General features: G+C 34.1%; 2 protein-coding genes across 4 annotated transcripts; one reads left to right on the top strand and one right to left on the bottom strand.

The window, feature by feature from the left end:
• The first annotated feature begins 10,074 nt into the window (after positions 1-10,074).
• LOC122610159 (loganic acid O-methyltransferase-like) lies at positions 10,075-11,639 on the top strand. Its single transcript, XM_043783153.1, has 2 exons — positions 10,075-10,662; positions 11,292-11,639. The coding sequence occupies exons 1-2, from the start codon at positions 10,075-10,077 to the stop codon at positions 11,637-11,639; spliced, it is 936 nt and encodes a 311-aa protein (XP_043639088.1).
• A 1,244-nt stretch (positions 11,640-12,883) lies between these two features.
• LOC122579349 (mechanosensitive ion channel protein 10-like) lies at positions 12,884-17,716 on the bottom strand. Of its 3 annotated transcripts, XR_006320627.1 has the most exons (7): positions 16,436-17,716; positions 16,211-16,334; positions 15,818-16,111; positions 15,515-15,717; positions 15,007-15,235; positions 14,085-14,287; positions 12,884-13,264 (listed from the first exon to the last, which is right to left on the bottom strand). XR_006320627.1 is itself a non-coding variant. In XM_043751509.1 (6 exons), exons 1-5 carry the CDS (start codon positions 17,668-17,670, stop codon positions 15,007-15,009), a joined length of 2,085 nt encoding a protein of 694 aa, XP_043607444.1. In that variant the 5' UTR covers positions 17,671-17,716; the 3' UTR covers positions 13,941-14,287. The 3 variants fall into 3 exon arrangements, 2 of the variants coding, with proteins under 2 accessions (XP_043607444.1, XP_043607445.1); XM_043751509.1 differs by lacking the exon at positions 12,884-13,264 and having other exon boundaries at positions 13,941-14,287; XM_043751510.1 differs by lacking the exon at positions 12,884-13,264 and having other exon boundaries at positions 13,941-14,284.
• Positions 17,717-18,571: the final 855 nt, after the last annotated feature.

The raw sequence follows: 18,571 nt of genomic DNA, 5'->3' as shown, positions 1-18,571 counted from the left end.
TGTGGCGGACAATGGAGTATGTTCCTACAAGAGGAAGAGCTCGTCCATTCTTCTGGTTCTCCCTTCAAACAACAGATGGTACTTCACAGCAATTTACATTCAATCTGGATGATTTCCAAACAATTCTTCGCTTTCCAGCTGCTGATTCAAGACCGGGAGAATCGAGCTTTGTTGAAACTCCACCAACTCCTGAGATGATACATCGAGTACACGAGTTGGGTTACGATGATGACTTCTCAGCTTTAAGAGACATTAAAAAGAAGGATTTTCATCCGATGTGGCATACTCTCTGTTCCATCATCAACAACTGCTTGTCACCATCAAGAAAAGGTCAAGATGACTTCACCAAGGCCACTCTAACATATCTCTTTGGAATCGCGTTCGATGTCTATCTTGATTTTGCTGCCATTGTTTTTGATCATCTTCGACTCCAAGTTAACGGTAAACACACTTCTAACAAGAAATATATCGCGTTTATCCGTTTCTTGTCTGTCATTATGCAGCATTTTGTCAACAATCACAGCAATATCAAACGTTTTCCTGCTTCAAGACGTGTAGTTATCTCCAGCTTTCGTCATGTATATACAAACAATCGCATTGCTCACATCAATTTCATGCCAATTTCTGAATCTCTGCTCAGCCAGGTGCCCATAGATAATCCTGATCTCAGGATTTACAGAGCGTATTTAGCCGAGCGTATGGCTACTCAAAACCGAGGTGTGCCTTCCCCACGCTTGCATAGGTCACCAAGTGAGGGTTTTAGGTGTCGAAAAAGAAAAGAGGGGTTAGTTGATGATTTTGCACCTGGCTTATCTGTTCCTACTTCTTCTTCTATCGAAATTCCTCAATCTTCAGCACCTACACAAAAGAAACGCAAAACTCGTCATCACTCAAAATCCAAATCAAAATCAAAATCAAAAACAACTTCATCAACATTCTCTGTTCCTTCTCCTCTCACTCCTTCATCCTCTTCTTCCGATCCTATTTCATCACCTTCTCCTTCTTCTACTACCGTTATAAGAACTTCTCTTCAACAAATTCCTGAGGAATCACATGATGAACGCTCTTCCTCTGATCACAACGATATTAACAATGAAATTCCTTTTTGTGATAATGTGTTTGATATTCCGGAGGTACAAGGTGGTCCTGAGGGAGGGGTTGAAAAACATACTGGAGAGGATGAGAGGTCAGGGCTAAGAATAGGGCAAAAAGAAAATGATGGCCCTCCGATAGTTCAAACAACTAGCCGGGATGACACCAGTAGGATAGAAGCCGAGGATTTCCCACCCTCGCATGTTTCACCTACTCGCCACTCTGGATTCTCTTTACAGGATCCAGTTTCATTTTTGCACAGGCACCAACCACGTCCACTATCAATTCCTCACTCGGAGGATGTCGATATTGTAGCAGCGGAGACTCTTGCCTCTCTCCCACTTTCATTTTCTCACACAATTGAGTCTAGATCGCCTAGGTCACATGTGTCTGAGCACGCACATCCTTTGGATGTTGCATCAACAGACCGAGAGTCGGTGATTCCACCTTCTCAAGGAGTGTCTGGAAGTCTTGCTCATGATAATATGACAGGCGCTGGGGATACAATTCCCTGTACAACGGGCAATCTTGGAGAACCCGGAAGTCCCACCATCCGGAACATTGAGCCCGACACTTGTCTTGAGCCAACTAGTTCTGAAACAACCAATGTAGAGCAATTGCTTCATAAATCATTGGGAAGTCCTGGTGGCCAACACCATTCAGGCCACACTGTAAACCCTACGGAGCCTACATGTGTGCAAACGACATCTATGTCGGCCGCTCCTGCTCTTTCAACTCAACCGCCACCAACCGCAGTGCTCCGTTCTCCTATTAATAAAGGAAAAGCCCCTGTCACATCTCCATCATCCTCTTCAACTTCTAGCCCTCCTCCAAATCCAGATGGCATTAGGCTTAAAGCTAATCCAGAAGAATGACAACTATTTAAAGATCTTGAAGCTGCTGGACTTCTCCCTCACACAAATCCTCAACCATCTCCACTACACTCGTCACCTCCCGCATCCTCATCTCATCACAGCCGTTCTCCTCAACACTCCTCTCCTCAACATATTCAATCTCTTCACTCCAATATCAACACCATGTATGGTGATTTATATGTCGCTCTTATCTCTCTTGACAATCACGCCGATCCATTTGATAAAGCCATCCTTGCAACTTTCCAAGCTCGCTTCGACCATCAACATCAACTCTTGCTTCTAAATCAACAAGCCAAACAAGAAAAGCTTCTTGCTGACGTTCAACTTGAGGCAGCAATGAAACAAATTGCTGAATTAGAAGAGTCTTGCAAAACAGCTGCAGTCGTCCATCGTAGGCGTGATGACCCTGATGATCAGGATCAACACGAGGGGGAGAACAGAGGAGATGCGACGACTGAAGTAAGGGTTAGTGCTGAAACAGATGTTATTGGAAGCAACGAAGTTGTTGGAGATGAAGCTCAATCTAGAGATGCTCCTAATGATAAACAAATGGATATAGAGATCACTGAAGTAATTAATGTTGTTGATTCTGTGATCGGAGCAAGTGCTAATACAGAAGTTATACTTGGCTCAGCTGATAGGGATGATGCTATATCTCGAGAACTCAATATTGATCCCTTTGTGATTGTTGAAGATGTTAACAATGAAATCCAAGATGATGACACATTTGAAGTTGGGGGCAATGACGTTGATCCAAATGATGAAATGGATTCTTCTGACAATGATGATCTTCCACCACCTGGCTTTGATAACTATCCAACTGTTCCTCAACCCAATCCATCCCTTAACCAATTAAACCTTCGTCAACTTATTCACCACCTTAATCATCCTCAATTTCAAGATCACACCAGAATTCGACCCATTCAAATCAATGAAGGAGGTTTCCAAGCAAATCAAAGAAGTAGAGTCAATTATCTTTCCCTCCATCCTCATTTGTTCAAATTGACAAAGTTTCTTGAGGAAAAAGCCTCACAGATTTTCTCCGAAAAAGAAGAACTGAAAAAGATCGACATTGACGAATTAAGGGCTCGTAGAGCATATGATGTAGAGCTTCATAGGGCAAAGTATTTGAAAGATCTTGTCACTGCCAAAAACATCAAAGCTAATAAAGAATGGAAGAAGCAGTTTGGATTAAAGATTGTCGATGTTGTGGGAATTCACTTCAAAGAATGGCGAGATCCTGGATTTGCAAGACCTCCTGGCCTGATCTGGTTAGTGGTTCTACGTGAGGATAATCATCAATATATGTTTGGGGAAGCTCGCTTCAACTATCTTTCTGCAGATGATTTTATCTTCCTTCTTCATTACTTTGCTCGAAAACTTATTCAGCCTGATCCTGAAAATCAAGAGGCCTATTATGTAGTTAAAAGATACATGGATAGTCTTATTCTTAGCCAAACTCAAAAAGACTTCCAACTGGCCATTGAAAAGAGAAGGAAGAAAGTCAACCTCACCATACCAAATCAGAGAATCCATGGCATCAATTTAGAAAATTTCAGCAATTGTGCAGTGTTTGACAACCCAAGAGGTTTTGTTTTTGAAAGCGATCAAGGTCATAAGATTTTCATAAGATTAGACGAACTTGCCAAGTATTCTGATGGAACATTGAAGCTATGTTTAACCATGTTTGAAAGCCTTCATGAGTTTGAAGAAACTGAGAAGGAAAAAGGAAGGATGACCAAGGTTATTCAAAAGATCAAATCAAGGCTGGATCACAGAGAAAGATCAAGACGAATCTTAGCAGCCAGACTTCCAAAAGAACAAAAAGGGGTCATTCACGTTCCAGAAGGCACCTGGGTCAGATATTCACCAAACAACGAGCAAGGAATTCATAACATGCCTCCCGTTAACTTTGCTGACAACATTATCGAGCCACCTAACCGCCCTGAGGATCCAAAGTATCATTTTGTGCCAAAGAAGTTCTGGAAAGAATCAAAACATAAATATGAGAAACGTGTGTTCAAATCTCAGGTTGCCTCTCAAGACAAACCTGAATCATCCACAAAGAAAAGAAATAGACGTCAAAGGAAAAAGAAGAGAGCTCACCAATGATCATTTACAAAACAGCACTAAGGGGGAGATTGTTAGCTTTATATTTTGTAGTGCGTGTTTTGTATATTAACATTTGTCTTGTCCTTAATGTTTATTAAGATTTGATGAAGGGTTTATCATGTAATTAGTCATGCACTTGTTTGTAATTATATAGGGGGTTTAATTGCAAATTATGTGGCTATATAAACCCCCACATGTAATAAAAAGTTAACCTTTTGTCCAATTAATCTTTCATTGTTCTAATACCTAATTTCTCTCTAAATACCTACTTTCCCATTTTACTTAAAGGTTCAATACACATTTTAGCATAGTTTACATTGTGTCATTTTGCAAGATTAATTTTCTCAGTTCATTAATATTATATAAATCATCTAACTCAAAACCTCCGGTTTCTACATTATGAACTCTAGTTCTTAACAACAAAATAAAATAGAGAATTATAACTTAAGATGACAATCGAGCTAACATTCTAGGTTTCACGTACTAATTTTTTTCTCCGTTTTAATTCTTGAGAATTCGGGCCGCATACACCCACCGCCACTATTGATTTTTGTTATATATTAGATAGATAATTATTACTACAAATAATATACTATTTAAAGGCATACAAAAAATGTCTCAAAAAGTAAAATAAGTGTTTTTAAAAGCCCACTTAAAATGTAGTGGTATACAAATAAAAAAAATCACTACAATCGTTACCCTTAAAACTCTTTTGTGACATTTTTTTCTTGTGCCGTTGTAACCTTATGTTATTATTGTATTGTGTGATTGATGACTAAAGACAATTTTGTGACATATGCTTTATGCCACTAGAACTAAGGCCATCAATGGAGATTCCATGCATGTATAATATGTCTCCATTGGAGATTCAATATGTTGCTAGAAATTTGCTCTATGGGTTTGCTTGTGGGTATATTTTGATAGCATTTTATAAATCTGGGTCCAAGATTACATCCTTTTATTTTGAAGAACCATTTTTTATAAGAATCGTGAGAACTCTTAATATTAGATCACATATTTTTTTTTATTCATTCACATGTGAAACATTATAAAAATATATGTTGCAGAAGAAAACAAATTCATTCACAAGCTCACAAAATGCTACTTTGAAGGTTTTCTAAGAAGTTTCTTTTACAACATAAACTTTTATATAATTTCACATGTGAATGAACAAAAAAAACATGTGAACAAATATATAATTTAAGAGACTCATGGTTCTTAAAAAAAAATGGTTCTCAAAATAAGAAAACTATATATATAGGGGATAGTAATATAAGGTTGTCGGGTATCTAAGCTTAGGTATGAAACACTCACATATTGTTTTTTTAATCCATAAAAATCATGCATGGGGGCTCATGCATTTATTCATTAAACAAGAAATAATAAAATATTAGTATGTGAGGGGTTCCACACCTAAGCTTAGGTGCCGAACATCCTTATATTCCCTTTATATATATATATATATATTTATATGATAGAGATCAAATGAGAAGATACCTTAAGGAGAGAACAGAGAGAATGTTCGATTTTTTTTAATTTTTTTTAGCTTCTTTTTTTGAACTTTTTTTCCGTTTTTCACTTTTTTCATTCTCTCTTTAATTAACCAATTTTATATAAAAATTTTAAAAATTTTTTTGAAATATTTTAATTTCAAAGGGTGTAGCCCGTAAGCTATATGCGAAGCCTCTCAGACTATGGCAGAGCCATGATAGCTAAGGGCGAAGCCCGTAAGGTAGATCATCCCTATGACCTATCACCCTCAATGGCCTACTACTCCCACTAGCTACCCTTTATTAATATCTTTAAAAGTGAAGCCCGTACCGTATGCTCACATGTATAACTTACTAACTCGGGTTAAAAAAAAAAAAATTCTAAAGTTTTAAATTTTTTTTTTATGGATTGAGTTAATTAAAAAAAAGAATGAAAAAAGTGAAAAAATAAAAAAATATTAAAATAAACAAGCTAAAAAAAAAACGCACCTTCTCTCTGGATCTCTATCATATATATATATATATATATATATATGGGGAAAGTGAGTGTGGGATTGTCACACACCCAAATTATACAAAAAACAAGACAAAACGACGTCGTTTCCACTTATACCCATTACCACAAAAAATCCAGTGAATAATAAAACTCCACACTTCTACCCCATAAACCGTAACACTTCTTCCTCCTTTTTAGAAAAACCTAATTTATTTTTTTCTTTTTAAATTTGCATAAACCATCTCAACACTTTTTTTTTTTTAAATATGACATAAATTTGTTATTATTTGTTAGATAAATAAAAAAACAACGTTGGTTCATTTTGAAGATTTTGAACACATATTATTATTTTGATATATAACTTTGATTATATATATATATATATATATATATTGAGACTACTCAATCATTGGATGAGGCTGAAGACTAACATCTTAATATAGAATATGATTTTCCAAATTATTTTTTTATTTGAAGATAAAAACTTTTTAGAAAACAGAAAGAAAGAGACCGTTTGATTCGTAGAATTTTTTTGAATGAATTGAAATCTGTCAAAGAAATTGAAATATGATGGAATTGGAAAATCTGATGGAATTGGTATTTGATTGAATTATAATCTTTTGTATTTGGGTGGCTGGAAATGAATGAATTCATAATATTAATTATAAAAATAATAATAATATAAATTGAAATATATATTTTTTAATTAGTAATATTAATACTTTTTACAAAATTAAACTATTATATAAAATATTATTAATTTTTATATAATAATAAATTTTTTATCGAATAATATTAAATTGTATAAACTAAAGTTGGTTCTTTTTTAAGAAAACTTTTTATTAGATAGTAATAAACTTATAAATATTAATAATATTTTATATAATAGTTTAATTTTGTAAAAATTTTAGAAAATAATTTTATCTTCAAATAAAAAAATAATTTGGAATGAAATCTGAATTCCATTCTGCTAACCAAACAAGATATGGAATGAAATTCAGATTCCAATTCCAATTCTATCGAATTGTTTAGAATTCTGCGAACCAAACACCCAAGAGTCAAGAAGATGATCGAATTATTGAGGTGGAGTGGTTGTAATATATTTGACGTGGATAACCAAAGTAAAAACAGCCATTCATTGGTTAAATAAACTTCACATAATCACCAAAGTAATCAAATGGTTACAATTATAACAATGGAACTCCCTTAAACCTATAAACAAGACAAATATTCGATCCTTTTCGTCACACTACATGCCCTTGACTCCTGTCCATAGGCCATGGAGATTGGAAGTTCTTAGATACGAATATTGGTCTTCTTTTAAGCATACTTTGGTCGGTAATTCCAAGACTTGATATCTACGTGCCACCTCGTCCCATGTCAAATGTTGTTTGTTTTGTTTATCTTTCAGCTATCTTTCAAAAGTTACTAGACAACGTACATAGGATTCTCGAAACAATACAAAATTATTATTATTTTCTTACTTTTGACCAATTTAACCTTCCAAACAAGAAAGAAAAATAAAAGAAAAGTGATGGAAATTATATGGTAAAATCAGTAATACAAAATTCAGGTTATATCGAGGCATTAATTAATAATCATTAGGATGTTTATGTATGATAGCGAATCTATCGATCATCTGCTTTGCTTATGTATGATTGCGTCGGTTGTTTGGCAATTGATTAGCGAACAGTGCAAAATGGGCCCTCTCACCATTTTCTCTGTTAAGGATTTGGTCGGGTTATACAAGCATGTTGGAATGGGGCTACGGGTCTCTTAGATCCAAGTAGCGTATGTTTTTAAAAAATGATGTATTTTTTATTGGTGCTATAGTTAAACATACTGGTCAATGTAATTAACTTTAAATTCTCAAAAATTATCCTAACAATAAAGTCTATAAAGACATACTTGTGCAGCTTAATGATAAATTTAATTAGCAAAGTGCGAACAATGTATAGAAATCGTTGAAACTCGTAACAATTTAGTCATTGCATGTCATATGCCGATACAAGGCTAGTCATATGTTTTTTTGTGTTACGGGTTACTTTTAGTCATGGTTATAGAGAAAGTTTTTAAGGTGATAACATGTGTGGCATCGTAAGTCATTTAGAAATGAATAAATGATAAGAAGTTCAATAATCTTAAGCTTGAAATACTTTAAAGTATTTGGTATATTAGATTATGAATAAGTTAGTTGTTGAAAGAAATATAAAATTCTTAAAAATATCAAAGCTCCCAACTTCTTTCGTAAGAGACTAAAATTTAGACTCGTGTTCTAGTTATATAGACTGCAGTCAATTTACCAACCCATATATTAATTTGGTTTTTATTATGTTCAAATTAAATTAAAAATAAATAAAAACTATTATACTCCGTATTTTTTTTAAATAATTTGTTTATATCTAGCATTAAGCATCTTTTTTAAATTCCAAATATAATTACTAATATATTTGTTTTATATTCAACTTCACTAGTGAAAAAATTCTTCTTAAATAAATTCTAAGTCATTTCCAAAAATAGACTCAACCAATCAAAACACAAGAAAATAAAACCATCAACCAATAAGAAGCTAGAGAATTCAACCTTTTTTTCTTTCAGTTCTACCAGCAATATATATATATATATAATTGATCCATATAAGTTTAAAACATTGACTTTTTATATTATAATATTTTCTAAATCTTTTACCATCTTCAATGATGCATCAAACTATAAGCCTCTATGTTTGTTACGTATGAAGATTAGGGATATTGACAATTGATCATTACATTCTTTCTTTTTTACACTATGTCAATTTTTATTCTATATATATTACTGTATTATTATATGTAAATAAATATAACACCTTTTATTTTGTTAATATACGATATCATGAAACATTAACATTTTATAAGTTATATACGTCTATCTACATATTACGCATTTTATTTTGTTAATATACGATATCATGAAACATTAACATTTTATAAGTTATATACGTCTATCTACATATTACGCATGATATAATTTAGTTTAAATTGGGAAGGAAAGAGTAAACTAACTTACTATAACTAGATGTACGAGACTAATTCCCGGATTAAAAACTAAACGCACGTATTCATCGCCTGCTTTCATTACAAAATTTTACATGTATTACACATAGCTATAATCGAACAAACTTTGTGACACACCTAATTTCCCTCTTTATTAACACTTCCCGCCTTTGTTATTTACATCTGTCACTTTACCACATCATCATCATGACATCATCGTATCACTATATATACGATTTCATATCAATCATCATGTATATAACTCTATTTGTATATGCAATTACATTATTCGAACACACCAAGCTTGGACAAAATGGAAGTTCTTGCAAACGATGGGCCCTTCGTATTGACTCGGGTAAGCTATTAAATTTAATTATTATGACTCCCTCACAATTGAAATGCCCATTTTTTTCAACATTGATCTTAATTTATTTTTCTTATGTGTTATATAATAGTTATTAAAATCAATGCCAATGAAGATATATACATGTAAAAACTCAAGCCTTCATATATTATATTAATACATACAAAAATATTTAAGATCAAACTCACAAAGTCAAAACAATATAAAAACTAACACCATTAATGCAAAAAAACTCTACATCAGAGTTTCATAGATACGAATATGGTACATGAAATCAAAGGTTTCCTACCGATCTACCCTAATTAACCGGTCCCAATTAGGATGGAATAACTTGAGGGGTCAAGTTAGAACAATTCTCTTAACTCTTAAATTAAAATCAAGGGTTAACATTATAAAATGATCATTTAATCTCCAAACTTGATTTTAAATCAAATGTCAAGTAGTCAAGGGTAACTTGAAGAAATCTCATCCCAATTAATAGAGAAGTTTTATATTATCTTTGAACAATTTAAGGCCCACCATACTATTGTTTCTTCAATTTTATCAAGTGAAAATCATTCATTTGCAGCATGTGGGAGGATATGCGGCAATGTCCTTGATCAATGACGCGATCATGGATAAGCTAGACGTAAATCGGTTTCTTGCTACTTCAAACTCACTCAACATTGCAGACTTGGGAAATTCAGTTGGATTCATGGTAGTTAAAAACATTGTGGAGTCAATGAAAAGAAAAATACCCCAAAACAAACAAGACAAGGTTCAGTTTCAAGTATTCTTCAATGACCACGTACGTAATTGTTTTGATACACTCTTCAAGTCACTACCACCAAACCGGGAATATTTTGCAGCCGGGGTACCTGGTTCTATCCACGGCCGGTTGTTTCCAAAGGGCACACTTCATTTTGTGAACTCGTCTTATGCTCTTCATTGGCTATCAAGCATTCCTAACGAGTTGATTGATAAGAAATCACCAGCGTTTAATAAAGGGAAGATCTTTTACACGGATTCATGTAATGAAGTAGTTCAAGTTTATGCAAAGCAATTTGCTAGAGATATGGAAGTGTTCTTGAATGCTAGGGCTGAAGAGCTCGTGCCGGGTGGTCTCATGACACTTTTACTTCCTTGTTTTGAGGTCAAGAAGTATCCTCTTGTTCAAGTCGTTGATCTTTTAGGCGATTGCCTCATGGTCATGGCAGAGAAGGTAATAATTATTAGCTTAAAAATGCTTAACAATCAGATGATAATATTTAGTTTAATTAAGAGGTAAAATTAGAAAAAAAATCCAATAGAATCCAAATGTCATAATCATGTGGTTTTGGAAGGATTTTTTCGGCTAGCTAATTTTTAAAAGGATTTATCATTTTCCGTTTACAGAGCAATATATATAAATGAGGAATGATTTATGATTTTAGGAATTTACTTTTTGACTTTTTAAAATTATGGAAGAATGAATATTAATTTTTTATCTTTCATTATATCATTCAACAGTTTAATTGGTTTCTTTTATTTTATTTTGAATAATTCATATTTGTTTTTCTTCTCATATTTAAACTAACAAAAGACATCAAACTAAAACACTACAATAAGTATATCAACAAATAGAATCATCATCTTGTTCGGGGCCGTCATGTTGCGCAAGTACCCTTCTAGTGTGTGCGCGCGTTGGTAGATGGTCTCAATAACAAGAAGTTTTGGTTTACTACTCTAAACGATTTAACTTAAATATACTAATATGTTAAACAAGTTGAAAAATCAACCACAGTACATTTAAAATTTATAAAAGACTGTTTTTGAGGTTTCTAATCATCAATTATAATCATCTTTTTGAAGGGATTGCTGAGCGAAGAGAAACTTGACTCCTTCAACTTTCCAAGATACAATGCGACTCCAAAGGAGATAGAGGATGTCATCCGTAAAAATGATCGCTTTACAGTAGAAAAGTTTCAGAGCTTGGGTCCTCCTTCATCTTTTGTGAATAAGCCTCCAAACATATATATGTTCATGTTGTTCCTACAAACATCTTGGGGATGGCTTATTGAAAAACATTTTGGAAGCGAAGTTGTAGAACAGGTGTTTTGCTTGTTAAGAAAGAGGATTGTGACATCGTCAGTTCTTACGCTAGAAAACATAAAGACAGTTTCCGAATGCTTTATACTTCTTCGAAGAAAAGCTACTTAATTTTATGTTTTTGAAACAAGTTATCTCAGATTAATAATTTTGAATGTACCAAGTTGAGGTCAGATAGCAAAAATAAAGGTCATTCTACATGGTTTCAATACAAAAATAATTCTAACTAATTCATTATCTTATTTAACTTTGTTGTTTTCACACTACAACAAAATTGGGTTTTTATGAGTATGTTCCAACACAAGAACAGGGAGAAAAGTCTCCATGAGGAATTGGAAACTTTTATTCCAAATCTATTTTTTAAAAGGGATTAGTTTCATGGAATGTAACTATCTTTGACCGAATGTCTATAGTAGGAAAAAACTAAAGTTATGTGTATTGTATGTAAGCAACTTGAAAAAATGTTTATTGTATGTAAGAAAACATATGTGGCAACCATATACAGGTGCCACTTGTCAGATTGTAATTGGTTGAAACGAAATTCTTACATACAATAAACATCATTTCAAAGTTGTTTACATACAATACACACAACTTTAGTTATTTCCTACTATAGACATTCGTTCAAAGTTTCTTACATTCGAAGAAACTAATCCCTTTTTAAAATAGACAAATGTTAAAAAGAACAATTAGAGTCAATACCATATCTAAAGTCTAAACCCCCTAATTGAGAGCCACTGTCACCAGTGTACTCAGAATCACCGAACAGCAAAGCTTCTAATTTATCCTCTGTCCATTTGTGTGCAGGACCAAATTGTTAGCCCACACCGAAAACACAAGCCCCTTTTTTCTTCTCTCCTCCGATGTGTACTGTAAGTGATCTAACTCCTCGATCACGACTAGACGTAAGAACATTTGAGATCTCAGCAAAATTAGATCGATTCTAGCCGAAGAGGGTAAGAGGCAGGATTGGGCTCCATCCGAACAGGCCCATTTACCGTCTTTGGGGACACCGGCTCAGGAGACTCATTACGACCTAATAAACAGAGGAACACTAGTCGACCCCTGTTGTTAATAACGAAACAAAACTGTGAAATACCTCCCGATGAAGGGTGGAGTATCTCTTTCACATGCTTGGCCAAATACATGGTGTCTAATCGATTAGAAGGTCTAGAATGTAATCGAATCCAATGCTTGACCTCATCACGAAGACCAGCGACAAAATAGCCTAACACCTGATATTCAGGTAAAGTTTTCGTAGGAAAAAAATATCATATATAAGTGAAGAAAGATCGAAAAGTTAAAATGAGGAAATAACGACAACAGATGTTCAAAATCATCAATATAATCATGAATCAATGAAGTTTGTTTTATTTATTGTTGCCAATTGATGATAAGAATTCTGGATTTCCAGCACACAAACAACTCCAGTTGAAATTGAACCAAGTTAATGACTCATGGACTTGTATAATAATCGTAAATCAGTTTTATGCAACACCAGTCATACTAAGTTGAGCTGTAAATTAGAAGGGGTACCGCTGATGTCAAGATACATCTTCGCTTTCCAAATCCAACTTTGACAATCGAATACATAAAATTCTAGTAATTTGATTTCCTTCACTGCCGAGGGCAATCCATCAGAAGATTTGGGAGGAGTAGGCTCCCAAATATCACCTTATGAAATTCAGTGGATGAGACCTTGTCACTCTCCAAGGTTTGTAGCCATAAGTTGATACCTGCAACATTGATTTCAAGAAGCTAAATTTTTTCCTCACGTTATTCAACCCGTTTTTCAACAGAATGACTCTTCATTTAGAGCAGCAAGCGAGAACAGAAATGGCAGGTTGATGGCATAGGTCAGACCAATGATTATTAGCATTTCCCTCATCTCCCTTTTAGAAACTACATGCACAATTCTGGGCCTTTGGTCATTAGATACTATTACATCAGCATTTGTATCAGTTTTCATCGGATGGACTAGGAAAGTCAGACTCCCTTACAACTTTAAGCAACCAATTCATCGTCCAAACATATATGTTGTTAGGATTTAACTTCCAGAGTCTGCACATTCATAGCCCTTCCTTTCTTTTTTCTTTTCTCCTTCATCTTCAATAGAACTTAAAGAACTCAACCTCCTGCTTGCTAACTTATACCCACTTCGAAAAGAGTTATTATTATAATTATTTAGTTAGCTAGCTTGTTAACCAAGCTATAGGATTAGTATAAATAGAATATTAGGGTTGTAACTTTATTATGTGTGAAATATATTGTTAATTTGGTTATTAATTAGGAGAGCTGATCGAGCTCTCGAATATCGATTATCTATCTTAGTTTTATATCGATACAACCATCTGCTTCGTATCACAAAAGTATAGCAGTCATATACTAGGTCGAAAGAAAAGGACCACTCAATATCAAAACACACCATTCCCATAATTGGAAAATCCAAATCTCCATATTCAATAGCTTATCTATAGTGTTGCTAAAATTTAAAACTATAGTTATTGTAAATATAAAAATATACTTGATAAAAGAACAGAAGCATGATTTTCTTACATAGTTTTCCTGTCGTTTAGCTTTAGTCATAACTTCTTTGCTATATATATATATCATCGTCATCATCCTCTACTGTCGGTGCTAGCGGAGGGGCGAGTAGTGGATGTACTCACTTCATCATTCACTATCTTCCAAGTGCTTGGTATTTCTCATTCAGTGATTCTTTGTTTTGGCTTCGGGAATGACAGGGCCACATTGACCTGCTATTGTATAGAAATTAGAATACCTTTTAGTATTTCTATATATACTCAAAGAATCAGTACATGATGACATTTTTTCTGTGATCAGAGACATTGGTTCTAATCCAACTGAACCACCTCAAATTTAGTTACCTGTTAGTGGGTCATTGGCTTCAATCTCTAAATATTTGTCGCTAGATTTCGAATTATATATGTTCACCACACTGAATCTATACTATGACTTCATGACCATCCAACAGGTTTTCAAGAATTATTATTACCACAGAGCCCAGATATTAAATCAAATTCACATCATATTTTTTGTTTAGTCTTGAGTTCTTTCCGTTTTTACTTGCAGTTGAGCAAACACAATTTTCAACAGCAATGACGCAAGTTGCATACACTAGATAGGACATTAATGTATAGTAATGCCAGGTATATCCATAATCAATTAAAAAGTGCAAATATAAAGTTATTCAGATCAGTAGATGATTAAAATGATAATATTAACTTAAATGTTCATACAGGCTTATGTAAAATTATTAATTTAAATGCACAGGATCATCAATTTATCTGTTCATCTGTTCTATTTCCAAATTTCATTTCAAAGAAATTCCACATGTCAGGGGAAATAATACTAATAGTGATTACCATTGAAATTGATAAGCAAAGACTAATTACGAAACATGATTAGGTTTGATCAAGATATACTACAACAATGTGACAGTAGTAACCAATGGTACCTAATCAGAACTTGTTGGGGGAAGAATATGATACTTGATTCCAAGTTGTTGGAAGATGCTCCTCAACTCCAGCACCAAGTTTGATCTTCTATCACTTTTCTCTTCGTAATCTTGAAAGTTTATCGTATGAGTTACGTACAGTCTCATTTTCATCTTGTTCGCATCTTCGATCTCTCTAACCCGAACGCTGTGCTTTGGTCGCCATAAGTGAGGCTTGCTATCCATGTACCTGACAGGAAATAAAACCACATTGTTATTATATAGAAAATAATATCATACCTAAATCAAGCCTAATATTGAGATCATTCAGAAGATATAGAAATTGTCAATGACAAGCAAAGTTTTAAGTTTGAATCCTACCTTCACTCCATGTAAAATTACATACATACATGGATATCTAGTCCTGAATAATGGCAGTATTATTTAAGTGTGTTATAGTAAGAGACTAGCTAAATTTGAATGAAAGCAAGACTAACAGGAGATAGAGAAGTAGAATAAGTCGACATACATTTTAATTTTAGCTTTTAGAGCTGAAATGTTCTCAACTGAAGTGGAAACATCCAAATCAAACTCCACAATATCCCTCATATCTGGACTTCGGTTAAAATTGCTGATAGATTTTGTAGCTAATATTGCATTCGGATAGTAAATTTTCTCATTGTCATATCTCAGGAAGACGGTGGTCAAAATGCTCACTTCTTCTACGACAACCTTTAGGTTCATATTCACTTGAATAAGTAAAGCAGAATAACTTGGCATGGTAGTTAAAACCAAATTGTAACAGATAGATTAGGTCGATTAAGTTACCTACCTGGACACCATCAATGACACAACGATCACCAACGTCAAATGGGTGTTTTACAAAAACGAACAGCATGGATTCCAAGGTTGACTTAGCAGAGCTCCCAAATGTGAAAACAGCAAGTAAGAACTGAGATGAGATGAAAAGCAACACTTCGGTTTTAACAATACCCATGAGTATTACCCAAAGGATCACGAGTACTACTACCAAAAGCCCGGTAACAAACTTGTTTAATTCCTTTATGGCTTCCTTTATGTCATTGAGAGAATGCTCCAGAAATTTGCTCTTCATATACATGTTCACCTGAAAATCATAATAAAATTTCAAGGGAATGGGATAACTTAAATTGACATCAAAAGCTGATAATTTTAGATAAAGGTGAAAGTTCGATAGAGTAAGTACCACCCCATTTTGAAAGGACTTCTTGTTAATTCTTCCGCTTTCCTCTGCTCCTCCTAAGGATGAAAACGTCAAATCCGCCTCCTCTTTGATCATAAAACGCCTAAGATCTTCCTCTTCGATGTACCTAGTTCATATGAAAATATGATTAAATATAAGACAAACCGGGAATAATGGACTAGTGTACTGGTATTTTAACAAACAGAATTTACAGACTAGTAGTCTTACTTGCTCCCGGGTCGAGCTACATTTTTAAATATATGATGACTGGCAGCTTTAGCTTCCCATTCATTCGTAATAACTCTGTTATTTTCCTCATCCGGGTTCATCGTATCTTGACTTTCATCAAGTGTATTAGGAAGTGGTAAAGCAGACTTCGATGCGATTTCAATTAACAAACTCATTGTCCAAGCAGATACCCTTTCACGTTTCATCTCCACGTTTTTTAATGCCTTCTCACTCACTACTCGAGAACTATTATTGAACTCCATAGACATTAAAGATTCCAACACTGGTGGCCCTGAAAGGGTGTGAAGTATGTATCGATGGAACAAATTTTCCTGAATCCTTTCGAAAAATCTTTTCTCATAAAACGAAGCGTATAAAAAACTTACAACTATAGTTCTAAGTATCCACGCACCAGCAACAGCTAGTGTCGAGGCAATCCCCCTCGTTATATAATCCAACACCTTTTCCGTATCTCTTGATCTATCGACACCTCGATTAATCAAAAGCACCCAAGTTATTAGAATCAAACCTAACCAAATGAAAACCTGAAAGCTCTTACGTGCGGTTCTAGCAAAATACAGAACATGCTTTCTAAGTGAGAAACTAAATTCAATCAAGAAAATTATAATATTCATTAACCACTCTGAAAATAAACGCCCACAGAAAATTGCTAATCCTAAACCACACCATTTCCATAATTCTAAACGCCAAATCTTTTTATTCCTCAGTTTTTTCGTAGTTACACTTAGAATTAAAACCAATGTGATGAAAACAAATAAACTGAACTCGATAATAAACAGAACCTTTATTTTCATACGTTTTTTTGGTTTACGAACACGAGCATACACCTCATTGTAGTCATCATTCGCTTCGCCTTGTGATGCCTTGAAAGGTGTGACAGGAGGAGAGGCTGCTTTCGGGCTTTCTAACGTTTCAAAAGAAGCAGCAGCTGCATTTTCTTTATCAAAATTCTCGGTTTCACTTTCACTAGGAATTGCTGGTTCAATGAAGCTAGATTTTGTCTTCAGTTGGCCATTGTCCTGCTCCTCAACCTGCTGATGTGAGTGTGACGTAGATGCAGGTAATTTTCTCCTTGATCTGAGGCCAGAATCAGAGTCATGATGATGTAAATGAACATCCTCTATATTTGGGTGGTTGTCAGAAATGGAATTTTTGAAGTCAGTACCAGGAGGAATCTGTACTATGACTTCATCACTATCCAACTTCATTTCCATGAACAAAAGTCAAACTAAATTCTTAACTTTCTTGGATTCTTTTCCCTTTTCTATTACTCTGTATTTGTGAATTAAAACAAAATTCTAATCCAGCAAGTAAAAGTCAACGGTTCAAGACCTACAACCAATCATTAAATAATATAAGTGAAAATGTCACAAATGGTTCTTGTGGTTGTTCGTATTCGCATTTTGCCCCCTGTGTTTTTTTTCCGTTGCAAACAGTCCTTTGATTTTTCACTTGGTATGCACTTGAAGGCATTTTGGTCTATTACGAAATCACTTGGTATGCAAGTGAGGGGTTTAACGGTTAAAACTAACAGAAGTTAGTGTCAGGGACCGCTGACAATAAGAATGAAAAACCAAAGGATTGTTTGCAACGGAAAAAAAACACATGGGGCAAAATGTGAATACCGACAACCACATGGACCATTTGTTGGCATATATTTATTTACAAAACGAGCTTATAAATTAGAATCTAGTATTTTGATTAGCTTATAAAAATAAGTTGTTAAGCTACTAAGTTCTTTTAAGGTGTTTATAGAGAAAGTAAGGTCGTGTTTAGCTGAGAAAATACTCCATGTTTTTATTTTTCTTTTCCAAATAGAAAACATGATCAAATCATAATTTTTAAAAATGTTTAAAAAAAAAAAAAAACAGAAGACATTGTTTTTTGTAATTGTTTTATACTTTTCATTTCCATTTTCTAAGTTATAAACCTCAAATGATATCAACATTCCACTACGCCCCCCCCCCCCTCGCGCGGTCATCCCTCGCTCCTGCCCTCCCCCACCCTTGCCCCAACCTCCCACTTAACCAAATATTTAAAACATGTTTTTTAATATGGAAAATAAAAATTGCATTTTCTAGTTTTTTTTCTCAAATTTTTTATTAGTCTTTTAGA

The sequence above is a fragment of the Erigeron canadensis genome, chromosome 8 (assembly GCF_010389155.1).
Source record: "Erigeron canadensis isolate Cc75 chromosome 8, C_canadensis_v1, whole genome shotgun sequence".
Classification (NCBI taxonomy): domain Eukaryota; kingdom Viridiplantae; phylum Streptophyta; class Magnoliopsida; order Asterales; family Asteraceae; genus Erigeron; species Erigeron canadensis.
This window is presented reverse-complemented; position numbering and strand designations above follow the sequence as displayed.